Source organism: Mesocricetus auratus, unplaced genomic scaffold, assembly GCF_017639785.1.
Source record: "Mesocricetus auratus isolate SY011 unplaced genomic scaffold, BCM_Maur_2.0 Super-Scaffold_100013, whole genome shotgun sequence".
NCBI lineage: Eukaryota > Metazoa > Chordata > Mammalia > Rodentia > Cricetidae > Mesocricetus > Mesocricetus auratus.
The window spans coordinates 34,270,906-34,285,870 of NW_024429196.1; the positions used below are offsets into that span (position 1 = coordinate 34,270,906).

Below are 14,965 nucleotides of genomic sequence, written 5' to 3' on the forward strand. Positions count from 1 at the left end.
TAGAGCAGTAGAGATCTGGTGTTTACAGAGAAAGCATTCCCTGAGCAGAAACACAAACGTACAGGACATCCCTATGAGAACACAGGCTCCTGTGTTCCAGCATACACAATCCATCTCTCTAAAGGATGTGGTTTTTCCCCTGTCCACTTCAGGATCCTACTGTTGTCATTGGTCAGCTCATGCTTAGACAACCATGTTGGTGAGACTTATGGGTGGACCTGCTGACATTAATTACTAGAAGACACAATCTCACAGAAAACTCCTTGATCCTCTGGCTCTTAAAAATCTTTTGGGACAGCACTCGGGAGGCTAAGGCAGGTGGATCTCTGTGAGTTCAAGGCCGGGCAGGTCCGACAGCCTCCAAAACAATACAGAGAAACCCTGTCTCGTAAAACAAAAAAACAAAAAAAAATCTTTTGGGAGTTGTTTTTGTGGATTAACATATATACATATAACAACAATTTAAAAAGGGGGGGAGGCCATGAATTTGAAAGAGAACAAGGAAGGGTATAGAGCGATAAAAGAGAATGGGAAATGATGTAATATTAATCTCAAAAAAATAAGCAGTTTGTTGAGATTTGTTTTTTTAAGAAGGTATGTGGAGCTGCAGAGATGAGTTAGCAGTTAAGAGAACGTGTTACTCTTGCAGAGGACCCAGACTTGGTTCCCAGAACCTGCATGGTAGCTCACAATCATCTGTACCTCCAGTTCCAGGGGATCCTACACCCTCTCTGACCTGTAAGGGCACCAGGCATGCCTATGGTACACATATACACATGGAGGCAAAATACTCACATGCGTAAAAACATGTTATTTTAAGAATTCTTTTCAAGAATGTAGGTGAAGGTACCATTGGGATGCTATTGCTCTGACCTGTCAACTGTTCATGTATTCCAGCATTAATAGCCAAGTGTATATACTTCACCTAGATTTAACAATAGATCCGAGCAGTCTGGAATTGACAACTAAAGTATGTCCCAACCAGCCAACCAGAATACAGAACAGTGCACAAAGTTACAGAAGTGGGGAAAAGGGCCTGTACTGCACGCCCTGTACCCCAAGTCTGGAGCAGTAGCTTCTTTCCTGAAGACTGCCTTCCAAGCTATCTGTACAGAACCAAACTCCTGACAGGTAAGATCAGCCCACACCCTCGCAGACTGACTATGTAGACCCACCAGGACCTTCAGAAGTAATACTTCTTGCTTTTTCTATTATCTGTGTTTTTCAGAACTTACATGCCTGTGTTTAAAGAGATCGGATGCCTAACCAACAGGAAAAAAGTACCTGAATGAAACATATTTCTGAGTATTTCTTGATGGCTAACTCCGCAAACTTAGAAAATAACATAAAAACAACAAAAACATCAAGAGAGAAGTTGAACTTGTACTACATTCTTTTTCAGTAATTCAAATATTGGGGTTGGCGGAGAATGAGACTAGCATGTAACACTACCCTAATATTCCTAATATTCTCATTTAGTTAACAGAACTCTGCAATCTAAATTCCTAGAAAGTCTACTAAGCACCTTCTGTGTCCAGATCTCACTCTGTGTGAGGAAACATGGAGAAAAGAAGAGGGAAAAACACTGCCCGTGAGACCTCCATTCAAGACAAGCCAGCGAGCGACGTTTATCCATTTTAATGAAGGACCATTCAGTCTGAGGTGCAGAACACATTTGAGAGCTAAAGCTGCACTGCTAACAGCCAGTGTGAAGCTGTTAACTATCTGAGACAGTCATGGAATGACTGGCCCACTGGCCTGCAGGAATTTCTAAGCACTCTAGAGCAGTGTGTTTAGGACAGGGCTAAAGATCTCACTGCAGCCTTGGCTGACTTGGAACTCATGTATAGATCAGGCTGGCCTTTAATACAAAAGGATCCACCTGCCTCTGCTGGGTTAAAGGTATGCATCAACATGCCCAACAGGGATAAATTCTTAAGACTGTTTAACTATATTAGCAAGAACCCTTTACAAATTCAAAGATAAAAATCATTTAAAAATACAAAGTTAAAATTATTATTACTAAAAAGTTAAAATATTAAGTTTCATACAACAAGTCAGGAGGTGGCAGCACACACCTTTAATTCCAGAGATAGAGGCAGCTGGATCTCTAATTTCGAGGCCAGCCTGGTCTACAGAGTGAGTCCCAGGTCAGCCAGTGCTACACAGAGAAACCCTGCCCCCAAAAACAAACAAACAAAAAAAAAATCATACACTAATGTCAGTCTTACAATATTAATAGTCAAGGCTCATCTGCTTCCTGAAATCTGGTTTTTCTGATTTAAAAACATTGTAATTTTGGAATATTTTAAATATATCAATAATTTTAAAGAATTGGTAACAAATGTGTTAAGAGAAGCTTTCCTTGAGAGGAGCCTTCTCGCCCGCCTGGTTCCAGATCCGCATCAGTCCCAAATAAACACACAAGAGGCTATATTCATTATGAAGCTGTTGGCCTTGCTTTTTTCTTACTGGCTAGCTCTGACTTAAGTATTTACCCCATAATTGTTAATCTAAGTATGTCTCTTACCGGAGAGGTTTCCGAGCTTCCTACCCCAATGGCGGTTACATCTCGACTCTCTTGTGTTTCCCCTTCCCAGAATCCTCCTCGACTCCTAGTCCCTCCTATCTAGGTTTTCTATTGGCCAGACAGTACTTTATTGACAAATGCACAGGCAAATAACATCTCCTCTTTTCTGTTTAAACAAAAGAAAGGTCTTAATTTTAACATAGTCAAATTGTATATGACAGAACAGTTATCAAGAACATAGTTACAATATTTTAGCAAGATTTAAAGAAAATATCATCCATCCCATCCTTGTGAGTCCAAAGTCCTATATGTAGCTTATCTTTTATCATAACTAAGGAAAACTATAATTATAACTATCTGTCTTCAACTCCATCAAAGACCACAGAAGGATAATATATAAACACTAGGATTGACAGAGACATCTTACTGCCTGGACAGTCACCCGAAGTTCCTCTGTAACGTTGGGGCATCCATCTTCAGCCCATAGGCCACAATGTGTCTGGAACACTTCTCAGCAAAGCCGGAAATTTCAAACTGTCCATCTGCGTTGGCAGTCTGTCAGTCATTTTTCTTTGTCCTGCAGAAAGTCTCGTAGACTCTTCATCAAGCAGGAACCCTGTAAGACTGAGTTCAGTAGTCACTTTCCTGTGGGTCCTGCATGTCCAGATGATACAACAACAGTCAAACAATCTAGGCAAGAGCAGTTTCTTGCCCAAATGGCTAATCTTGCCATGTTGAAAGCAAACTTTATAACGAGTTTCTTCGATGCCCATCTTCCTCTCAGACGTAATTGGTGCTGCCAGGAGCAGACATTTCTCATTGTCAAGACAAACCCTAAACCATTTTAAATGCCATGTTCTGAAGGTCTTTGAGAGGTTTGAAGACTGTCCATCTCAAATATATTTCTGTATATCTAGAAACCTAACTTATGTAACTAGAAATTCTATTATAAGTAACTATCTATAGTCTGTATTCAATTATGCATTATGTTGTAAAAGATCAGTATAAGCACAATACTTAATCAAGAGGAGAAATATAAGCATTACAAAATTGACCTTGAATTTGTATCAATAAATGAAAAACAATACCCATACCATACAAATGTATTGTTTAAACTTGGTGAAAAATGACCACCCTTGTTTTTTGATTATTTAACTTTCCATTTCTTGAATCAAGACTCTGTCAATAATTAATAGTGATCAACATTTCAATAGTAGACATTATGTATTCACTTCTGTATAATTCAGACAAGATTTGTTCACTAGAATGATTAGAGAAAGTAAAGCCACTACAATGTACTATAAGGTTTTACAATGTACTGAAAGGTTTTTCAAGATAGGGTTTCTCTGTGTGACAGCCTTGGCTCTCCGGGAACTCACCCTGTAGCCCAGGCTGGCCTCGAACTCACAGAGATCTTCTGTTTCTGTCTCCCGAGTGCTGAGATTAAAGGCATAAGCCACTGCTTTTTCACTCTTAAATATTAACAGATTAGCAAAATTCCCAAGTTGTCAGAAAAATCACTCCTGCTAAACCTAAAGATGAGTCACTAAGTAGCACCACACAGAGCAGAGTGTGCCAGGTGGGTCCTTGTGCCCAGTCCTGGGTCAGCAGTGACTGTTTCACGACCTGAGAAAGGTCTTCATTCCTAAAACAGGGACACTGAGCAAAAATGATTCCCAACTTGGTAACAGAGTCACTTCTACCCATCCAAAACTGAACTGTGCATGCCGAGAGCAGCTATACTGCTTGAGACCCAAGTAAAAAGGAGCTGCAGGCACTATGAGAATGCCTCTCAGAAGTGGTGTATACGAAGTGTATATCTATAAGCATGCACACTATGCATGTGTAGGACATACACTCCTACTGCTGACAGACATAGATAGATGCTACCAAGAAAATGTGCTAAGGAATACCTTTTTAAGCAAGCTACTAGGGGAATAATATGACGGATGTCAGAAAGGCACCGCACCCATGGGTTCTACGCTTAGGCAAGAAAGGCAAACTGAAAATAAAATGACACTTTTAAAGTTCAGAATAAAACCAGGCATGACAGTTCATATCAATAATTCCAATAAACAATAGATGAGGCAGTAGAGTTGCCAAAAGTTTGAGGCTAGCCTGTGCTATACAATGAGCTACAGTTCGGCCTAGGTTACAAATGAGACCCTGTTTCAAAGGGACGAACCAACAAAATGTTCAGAATGGATTATTACCACAACTCTCTAACAAGCAGCATGTCTTTAAAGAGAACCCATTAAGAAAATAGCTCACTACTTTCACCTAATGTGGAGAATCCATACATTGTCTACTTCTGGTCATTGGAGCACTGACACTTGAGGAGCAACAATTATACAGACATCAGAAACCTTTACAATCCCGAAGACATCATAGTGGGTACATAGTCCTAGTATGACCACACATCAGACTATTGGCAGAAACTTTCACCACCCCTACTTGTATTCATCAAGCTAGGGCCAAAATATACTCCTTTTAAGTTAAAGCTCAGATAACACTGATTCATAGAAGCCAATTGACTCCTTAAAGATGGCAATCCTGCCCACTGCCATCCTTTGTTACACAAGCCTGCAAGGAGTCCACCAGCACTGACTGGTTGGAAATGGCAGTTATGGTACCACTGGTTTCTTACTAAAAAGTCCAAGAGTCCAGTCTACATTCAGCTATACATCAAGTACACCAGCCTGAGCTAATAAAAAAAGAAGATTTAAGTGTAGGTATTAAGGGACAGAGAGGCTCCATGAAACCTCGTCTTGAAAACACAAAATAAAATTAATTTAAATAATTAAAATAAAAAACAAGTACAGTCCTCCAAAATGTCCATCACAATACAGCTTGACAGCAGAAAACCACCCACTTCTCCCTAGCTGAAGCAGAAATGATCCCCATGGTATGGACAGCATCCCCACCCAGCAGGAAGCAGTTTTGAATGAGCAACATCCAAATTACAAAATATTGTTTAAATGTTTATTTTCAATTATACAGGGTTGGTTACAAATGGTAATGATCACAGTCAATCTCTTTCTAAAGGGAGAAAAGGGAATATGATATAGAAATGGATACTTTGTCTTGGAATGGATTTTCATTTATTGATACAAATTTAAGGTCAATTTTGTGATATGTATATTTCTCCTCTTGATTAAGTATTGTGCTTATACTGATCTTTTAAAACGTAATGCATAATTACATACAGACTATAGACAGTTACTTATAATAGTCAGAATTTATAGTTAGGTAAGTTAGGTTTTCTAGATATACAGAGATATATTTGAGATAGATAGATAGATAGATAGATAGATAGATAGATAGATAGATAGATAGTCTTCAAACCTTTCAAAGACCTCCAGAAAATGGCATTTAAAATGGTTTAGGGTTTTTCTTGACAATGAGAAACGTCTGCTCCTGGCACACCAATTATGTCTGAGAGGAAGATGGGCATCAAAGAAACTCATTATGGAGTTTCCTTTTAACATGGCAAGATTAGCCATTTGGGCAAGAAACTGCTCTTGCCTGGACTGCTTGACTGTTGCCGTATAAACTGGATATACAGGACCCACAGGAAAGTGACTGCTGAACTCAAAGAGTCCTACAGGGTTCTTGCTTCATGGAAGAGTCTGCCAGACTTTCTGCAGGGCACAGAAAAATGACTGACAGACTGCCAATGCAGATGGACAGTTTGAAATTTCCAGCTTTGCTGAGAAGTGTTCCAGACACTTTGTGGCCTATGGGCTGAAGATGGATGCCCCAATATTACAGAGGAACTTCGGGTGACTGTCCAGATAGCGAGATGTCTCTCAATTCTAGTGTTTATATATTATCCTTCTGTGGTCTTTGATAGAGTTGAAGACAGATAGTTATAATTATAGTTTTCCTTAGTTATGATAAAAGATAAGCTACATATAAGACTTTAGACTCACAAAGATAGATGATATTTTCTTTGAATCTTACTAAATGTTAATGGACAAAATATTGTAACTATAGTTCTTGCTTGATAACTGTTCTGTTATATATAATTTGACTATGTTAAAGTTAAAACCTTTCTTTTTATTTAGATAGAAACAAGGAGATGATGGGAGAGTCCTGTGTATATGTCAATAAAGCACTGTTAGCCAATAGGGAAGCAAGATAGGAGTCTAAGAGGATTCTGGGAAATGTAGTGAAGAAGCTGGTCACTATGTGACTACCAGGAGAAATGGATGAGGCAGGAGTGCATCCTAGCAAAGACAAGTTCTTGTAAATATATATGAGTACTTATGGGTTAATAATCAAGTCAGACCTACCGATAAGAAGCCAAGCAAACGGCCAGCAGCTTCATAATAATATAGTGTTATTTGGGACTGATGCGGCTCAGAGACCAAGCTGGTGGGAAGGCAACATGTTACACCTAGCCTATATGAAAGTGATTACCACAAGATGACTTTAACAAAGAACAAAATGTCATCCAGGTAAAAATGTCATTTTCCAAATAGTCCTCTTTTAAGGAATAAATAAAATTTAAAATAATACAAAGCTACTTCTACCTTGGAAGTCTATCTAGAATTTACTACTTAGTAGTAACTACCCCCCACCAGATACTTGGCAATAAAGGCATATGAAAATGTTATATCTTCAAAGTAATCATTACAATTTTAATATGATTTTTTTGTTAGATGCATTTCAGTTTCCTTAGAAGAAAGAACCAAATCTCACAAAAAGTTACAACCATGTATAAAGAAAGCCAAAAAGAAACAAAAACCTTCCATTCTCAAATATTCATCCATGCTGAGCTAATTTCAGACCGTTTTCAATGCCAAAGTTGATTCACACTTGTAAATAAATACTGTCAGTAGATATATAAACTAGTCATTGGCCACCCATGGAGGAAGTTTAATGACCAGTGACTGCCTCAACTGTCAGTTCCTTTCCATAGTAATTGAAACAAAACAAAGGGCGGGTCAGAACCTTAGGAAAGGGGGATACTGGCGAGGAAAGGAAAAAATATCAAGTTTTTAGACAAGGCAATGGTACCAAGAGGAATTAATCTCAGAGGAGCAGAGCTGGTGGTCTTTGGTTATTTATAAGCAAGCAAATAGGTATCTATCTATCTACATGTTCCTCTCAAACAGCAGTAAGTGGATTTAACCTAACAATTCTCAGAATAGTAAGAGTTCCTTGCACACACAGTTTGAGAACTGTATGAAGTTCAACTCAACAGGAGGGCACTAGATGAAGAGGAATAACACTGGCTTGGAAAGTGGATACTTGAGCTACTAAATTACACTACCAGGTAAAAACCACATTATTGTACAGGAGTCAGCCATTTCAGAAGAAAACCACTGGGTTTTAGTGCTAGCTGTTGATAATTAATATGGAAACTCATAGGAAACAATCATTTCAGCCTCTAGCAGAAATTCCTGTCAAAATTTCAAAGTAACCACCTATTTCTCCAAGGCCAAGGCACACAAGTTTGCATTCTTGCTACTAGAAAAACAATACTATATAAAGTTCCTAAAATTATTCTTCAGACAAACTGGTATACACAGAACTACTAAAGACTGATCCAGGAACAGATACACTATTACATTTAATAAATACTAATATGGTAGCATTCCTATTATAATGAAGGGATGTCATAATACAGGGCGAAAATCAATGCAACACATCAAAAAGGAAAAGGGCTTATTAGTCCTTAAAAAATGTGTGATAAAAGTAAAAGCCTTAAGCACAGCTGACATCAAGGAGCTCTGTCTGCATCCAGCAAACATAATGACAGTACAAATTTCAAGGAACCATTTGGCTATAGTTTTTTATCTTACAGTGAAGCATTATATTTCAAACCCTAGTCTTTCAAAAAGGCACCAAAGCCACGTAAAAGTACAGGGATAACAAAAAGAGAAAATGAGAAGGGGAAAAAAATCGCAACTCCTTGAGAAAATGAATCACGAAACTGGGCTAATAATCTTGATGCTTATGTAACGGTACCTTGCCTTAAGAAAACCCAAGATACAGAAATTCAGATTAACTAGAAATTGTCAACTGCTAACATTAAAGACATTGGTTCTTTCACTAAAGAATTCATGTTGAACCAGGAGCCTTTAATCCCAGCACTAAGGGAGGCAAAGGCAGGCAGATTTCTATGAGTTCAAGGCCAGCCTGGTCTATAGGGTTCCAGGACGGCCAGAACTACAACAAGAAACCTTGTCTTGGTGTGTGGGGGCGGGGAGGAGGCATTTATACTGAGTTCTCATAAATGAAAACATGAACTAAAATATAACTTTCTTTTTTTTTCTCCCTTTGGTTTTTTGAGACAGTGTATCTCAGTGCGGTCCTGGCTGTCCTTGAACTAGCTTTGTAGACCAGGCTGGCCTCAAACTCACAAAGATCCACTTGCCTCTGCCTCCCAAGTGCTAGGATTAAAAGTGTGTACTAAAATGCATTTTTCTCAAAATACTCGTATATCATGTTTATATGAAATATAGAAGAAAGGCTTCTGTAGAACTACTGTTTTTCTCTAAGAAAAGATTTCACTGAATCTTCTCTCATATTCAGTTTTTTAGAGATACACCAGTAAGAAGAGTAAACATAAAAGCTGAGAATCTGACTTTTTTGTAGCATTCAGGAAAAGAACTTAGTGAAGACTCCAGAAAACCATCTTTGCTAGATAGTGCTGTAGTCTCCATGAGCTTCTAAAAGCCCCTTACCATGTACTCATTTGGAGGATGCTAGGTGTGAGGCATCAGCCTTTCAGGTGATAAAACAGAACATCCAGAACATTACAGTCCACTGCAGAAGAGCCTGCAGAGCCTGCAGAACTCTGTGAACACACCAGAATGATAAAGGAGGAGAGCCAGGGCTTATTTTCTTAAGTCACATTCAGAACAGCAAACTAATGATTAAAGAGGACACACACTGCAAACACTGACTATTCTTCTGCTCTTAATGAGAAATTAAATCAAGTTTGCTGTTAATAAAAGCATGCCCTTTATGAAGCACAGATGTACATCTATATGCATTTACTAGCTGCTATTTTGTCATATGGGCTCAAATTCTTGGAATCCATGACAAAGGTAAACGGCAACAGTTACTATGAAGATTCCTCAAATAAAACCATATTAAATGTCTCATTTCCTGTGTTTCTAAATGTGAAGTGTTTCTAAAGGCTTACTGCTGATAATTACTAGACATATTTTGTGTTCAATAAAGATACAGCTCCATCTGCTGACCAAGTCCTAAACCTACATGAGAAAGGCCAGAGGGAACTTTTTTTTCAAGTTAGAAACAAGCTTGTTTCACATATCAGTCCCAGCTCCCTCTCCCTCCCCGCCTCCCCCACCCTGCCACCAAGCCCCCCAGTCCTCCACCCAATCTCCACTCCTATCCCCAGGGAGGGTGAGGCCCTCCATGGTGGATCTCCAGTAACTGTCATTTCATCCAGGGCAGGGCCTAGGTCCTCCCACAAGAGTCCAGGCTGAGAAAGCATCCCTCTTTATGGGATGGGCACTCAAAGTCTATGTGTACACCAGGGATAAATACTACCCAAGGCCCCATAGATTACCTAGGCCTCCTCACTGACACCCACATTCAGGGGGTCTGGGTCAGTCCCATGCTTTCCACACAGCCATCAATCTGGGGTTCAAGGGCTCCCCCTTGTTCAGGTCAACTGCTTCTGTGGGTTAAACCAGCCCAGTCTTAACTCCTTTGCTCATCAGTTCTCCCTTTCTGTGACTGGATTCCAGAAGTTCAGTTCAGTGTTTGTCTGTGGGTGTCTGCTTCTGTTTCCATCAGTCGCTGAATGAAGGTTCTGTTTCCCAGACTCTCTGGCAGTGGAATTGTATGCTGGCACTCCCCTGATTCATGTCTAAAATCCATATATGAGTGAGTACATACCATGTTTCTCTTTTTGTGACTGAGTTACAGAGGGTACTTTTTAAGCTCAGCCACTCTTTTGTTTTTAAGAATTCCTTTTCTTCTCTCCACTCTCCTCTTCTTTTCTGTCCTCCCTCTGTGTCTCTTTACCTCTTTTCTCTTTCCTTCCCCCTCCCTGCCCTCTCTAATAAAACTTCTCACTCAAAAAAAAATTCCCCTTAACTTTAATTTTACGTATGTGGGTGTTTTTCCTGCACATGTGTCTGTTTATCTCTTGTGTGCCAGGTAGTACCGGAGGAGGTCAGAAGAGGGCTTTGGCTTTGGGTCCCCCAGAACTAGAGTTACATACTGTTGTGAGCTACTATGTGGGTGTTAGAAATCAAACCTGGGTCCTCTACAAAGCAGTCAATCCTCCTGACTACTAAGCCAACTACATGAAATTTAGGAGAAGAAGAATCCAGCTGACTCCTGCCAAGTCAGAAAGGCCTTTAAAAAAATTAAAATTTATCCTTTTTTGCACAGCAAGGAAATTAGTATCAAAGAAAAAACATTTCAATGCAACATGCTAGTTTGTGATTAATCAATTTAAAAAAAAGAGAAAACATAAATAATCTGGGCAAGAATAAGTCTGATTCACATATTTAACTCTCATTAAAACTTTCACTTATCCTATGGTTAAAGGCAATCTAACTAACTTATATCTTAGAAAAGCTGGACAGGAGAGAAGGTTCGTGTGAATTAGATGTACTTATATCTTGGTCCCTATTTTAAAAAACAAAAGCATTCAGCAAAAGCTAGTAGATCTTTGAATTTGAATCCAGTCTGGTCTACATAGTGAATTCCAGGACAATCAGAGCTATGTAGAGAGACCCTGTCTCAAAAGGGGGAAGGGGAGAGTTGGAGAGAGAAATTAACCAATCTTTTAAATATTCCTCAGTCTATATTTAAAAATAAGGGCTCCTTAGGCCAGATGCCTTTGACCTCAACACTTGGGAAGCAGAGGCAGGAAAAGGTGGATCTCTTTAAGTTTGAGACTAGCCAAGTCTACACAGTGGGTTCCAGGAAAAATCACAGCTATATAGTAAGACCTGGCCTCAAAAAGAGGGTATATGTGGGGGAGAGGGGATCACAACCAATCATGCTCCTAAAACAACTGTTGTTTCATGTAATAGCTAGTTGCAAAAAAAAAAAAAGAAACCAAAAATGTATCAATAATTATATATTTCAAATATCATATTAGCATTCACTACACTTTTTAGCTAAAGGGATACAAATTAGCAATAACCTAACATTGAAATTTCCTTAAAAGCCATTAACATGCACCTTCACCAGCTGCCAGTAATACAAATACATTCTCCTCTCAAAGCATGAAACATAAATACAACTTTTTCAAATAACCAGAGTACCAATTTTAAAAGCCTTTAAATGCTGCCACAAGGCAAGCTAGGGACACCAGGAGAGGCTACACTTGATCACTCCCTTAGAGTTAAACTCCACTGAAGCCAGGCAGCCTCCTGGCTTACTCATGGCTCACTCTCTGGAATGGAGATGATGCCTGACCAATCTGGGAACTTCAAGTCAAACCTGTGAATTATGACTACATCTGACCAGGCACACCAAAGACTTATAAAACCCTGGCCATGTGTACCTTTTTTGAGACACAATGCTTCAGCCTTTACCAGTCCCCCACAAATTCCCTTCTGTCCTTGCAAACATGGTAAGGACAAGCTGGCTGGTTTCCTTGTGATCTCATCTGCTCTCACAAATACAGCTGCTTGCTCTCTGAAAAAAAGCTTTCTTCTTGACCCAACTCAAACCTAATTTTGCTTGCTCCAGTATAGGTTAGCAGAACCGATTGGAGGAGATGCCAATGCTATTTTCCAACCTAGGGCATCATCCTACTATAGAAAAAGAATAGCACTGTCTAGAGACCAGGGAACAAATGGAAGGTTCAATGGCCTACAGTGGCACCAAGAGTCAAAATTAGAATGATAATAAAGGACAATGACTATCAAAATGACAAGCATAATCAGAAATCTGTGTTTATTCTCAAAATGGCTAGCTAGTGAGGGTGAAAAGAATAGCAGAATTAGAAACCTGACCCTTTTGCAATATTCTTGTACTGCCTAATTTGGCAGGAATCATCAATGATGAAAGGCCGCTGGGGAATAAGATAGCCACATATCTCAAAATGATACCATTCCAGTTTAGTAACTCTAAACTGGAAAGCATAACTTTCCAGGAAGAGACATGTCAGACGCTACTTTATGTAATGAGGAGCTAAATAGATAATCTCCTTGTTTACTGAAAAGACTAAAAAAGTAAGTTTGTGGATGAAATCTGCTAAGATAGTCTCATGCTGAACTTATCTGATAGAAATATAAGCATAGAGGGATACATATTAGACTGATGATCTGTATGTATACATACACAGGCAGAAAAAACCTCCCAGGGTATGCCCTGCAAATACACATAATAACAAAAACTTTAAAAGTGTGTTATCTATATGTTAGGAGCCATGAGAGGGCTGGTCAGTAGATCATAAAGGAAATGGAAAATAGAGAGATTAGTGGAATATGTGTAAAAGGAAAGCATAAGGAGGGTGTGGTGTTTGACCAGGTTATGGCCCCTATAGATGCATGTGTTTGAGTGCTTGGCACTATTAGGAGGTATGGTCTTGTTGGAGTAGGGTGTCACTGTGGAGGTGGGCTTTGAGGTCTCACATATACTCAAGCCACGCCCAATATAATAGGTTTCTCCTGCTGCCTTTGGGCACAGATGTAGAACTCTCAGCTCCTTCTCTAGCACCATGTCTGTCTACAGTCCATCTTGCTTCCCATCATGACAGTAATGGACTAAACCTCTGAACTATAAGCCAGCCCCAATTAAATGTTTTACTTTTAGAGTTGCCACGGTCATGATGTATCTCCAAGCAATAGAAACCCTAACTAAGAAACAGGGCAAACTGGGAGAAAGGAACCAGATAAGGAGAGAGGAACAGTTGAGAACAAAGCATAATGACACATGGGTATGACGATGCCATTATTAAACCCAATACTTAGTTTGCTAATCTAAATTAATCTAATTCGCTAATCAATTAATTTTAAAGACATATTACAATAATTTGAGAATAGCTGTGGACAGCTTAAATCAGGCCTCTTGATGGATAATAGGATTATGCTCCCACTACTCATGCCTGGGTACTTCTTAATTCTTCCTTTACTAAGCTACCCACTCCCAGCCTCTGCCAGATTCTATCCCATTCAAATTCTTGAGAGACCATCAGAGCCTTCTTAATCCTTTGAAAGACATACCAAAATGTTTAGAGAAAGAGCCATCGTTATGAAAAGGAGCTAAGTTTTAAACAGTAGAAAGTAAGATTAGACTTAAGTTTCGATGGTACCTACAAAACCTTTTTCGTAGATAGTTAAGATCTCTAAACAACTGCAACTCACTCCGTGTGTCCTTGGAAAACATTCACGGAGTGGATGGAAGGGTCCCTGAAATCCCAAAGACGGAAAGTTGTGTCACGGGAAGAGGTCACCACGAGCCGCTGGGTAGGGTGAGTACAACAGTGTGTTAACTCCTGGTCATGCCCTACAACCAAATACAATAAAAATACAATGTCATCCACCTGCAGACACACAATTAGAGTAAAGCTTTTTTAAAAACACAAGAATCAAAAATATCCATCATCTTTACAGACACCACTAATAGCTGGTGGAAAAGTAAACCTTACAGAATTTTACTTAGGTATGGAAGGCTGTCCCCCTCATACGCCTGAAATCATTTCTGCAATGCACATTTTAAAGAGTAGGGAACTATATACATCATAACTCAATCTCTGATCCTAATAGTTACAAGGTCTGACAAAACACTTTAAGAGGCTGAAACCAACAAGAATAACTTCTAATGGTATGGTTTGTGGGCCCTTAGTACAATACCCTGTCTTGCATTTGGGCAGAACCTGTAAATATATTTTACTATAAACGGGGTATACAACAGACCAAAGAGAATTCCACATATGTAATTAAGGTCCCTAAACCAGTCATCTTTGTGTTAATCAAAGAAATGCTGTCCTCAGTGACCTGGTTTAAACAGACAGAATCAGTCAAAGGGCTGAGGTCCTCCCAGAAGCTAGAGAATTCAGGGCAACAGAGGCATGCTCCTGCTGGCCAGTAAGCCAGCAACTTGCTATGTGGGAAGAGGCCTTTGGTGGGAGCCCTGGAAGCTCAGGACAGACCCTAACTGACCATTAGTAAGAAAGCACAGTCCCAGTCACATAGCTACAAGAAACTGGATGGATTTTTCCAGCAACCAATGAGCACAAAAAGAGACTACAAGTCCAAGAGGTCCTGCCCGAGCCACACCTTCACTTCAACCAAGCAAACCCTCATAGTTGAGGAGCAGCTACGTTGGGCATAGAACACCTGACCAGAAGATCAATCAAGGTAATAGATTCCTGCTATTTACGTGTATTTTAAAAAAAAATTGTCAAAGAGAAACAGAAAACCAATACAACAACCACATTTCAAATATTGAAATAATACGTGCCATAGTTAATCTCCTGAAAAT

General features: G+C 39.4%; 1 protein-coding gene across 5 annotated transcripts in view; it reads right to left on the bottom strand.

Moving 5' to 3' along the window:
- Wdr37 (WD repeat domain 37) overlaps positions 1 to 14,965 on the bottom strand; it is a 66,690-nt gene that overhangs the window by 10,494 nt on the left and 41,231 nt on the right. For all 5 annotated transcript variants that reach the window (XM_013114649.3, XM_013114646.3, XM_013114647.3 and 2 more), the window contains one exon: positions 13,846 to 13,987. In XM_013114649.3, the coding sequence (XP_012970103.1) occupies positions 13,846 to 13,987 (142 nt within the window). The remainder of the gene's footprint in view (positions 1 to 13,845; positions 13,988 to 14,965) is intronic.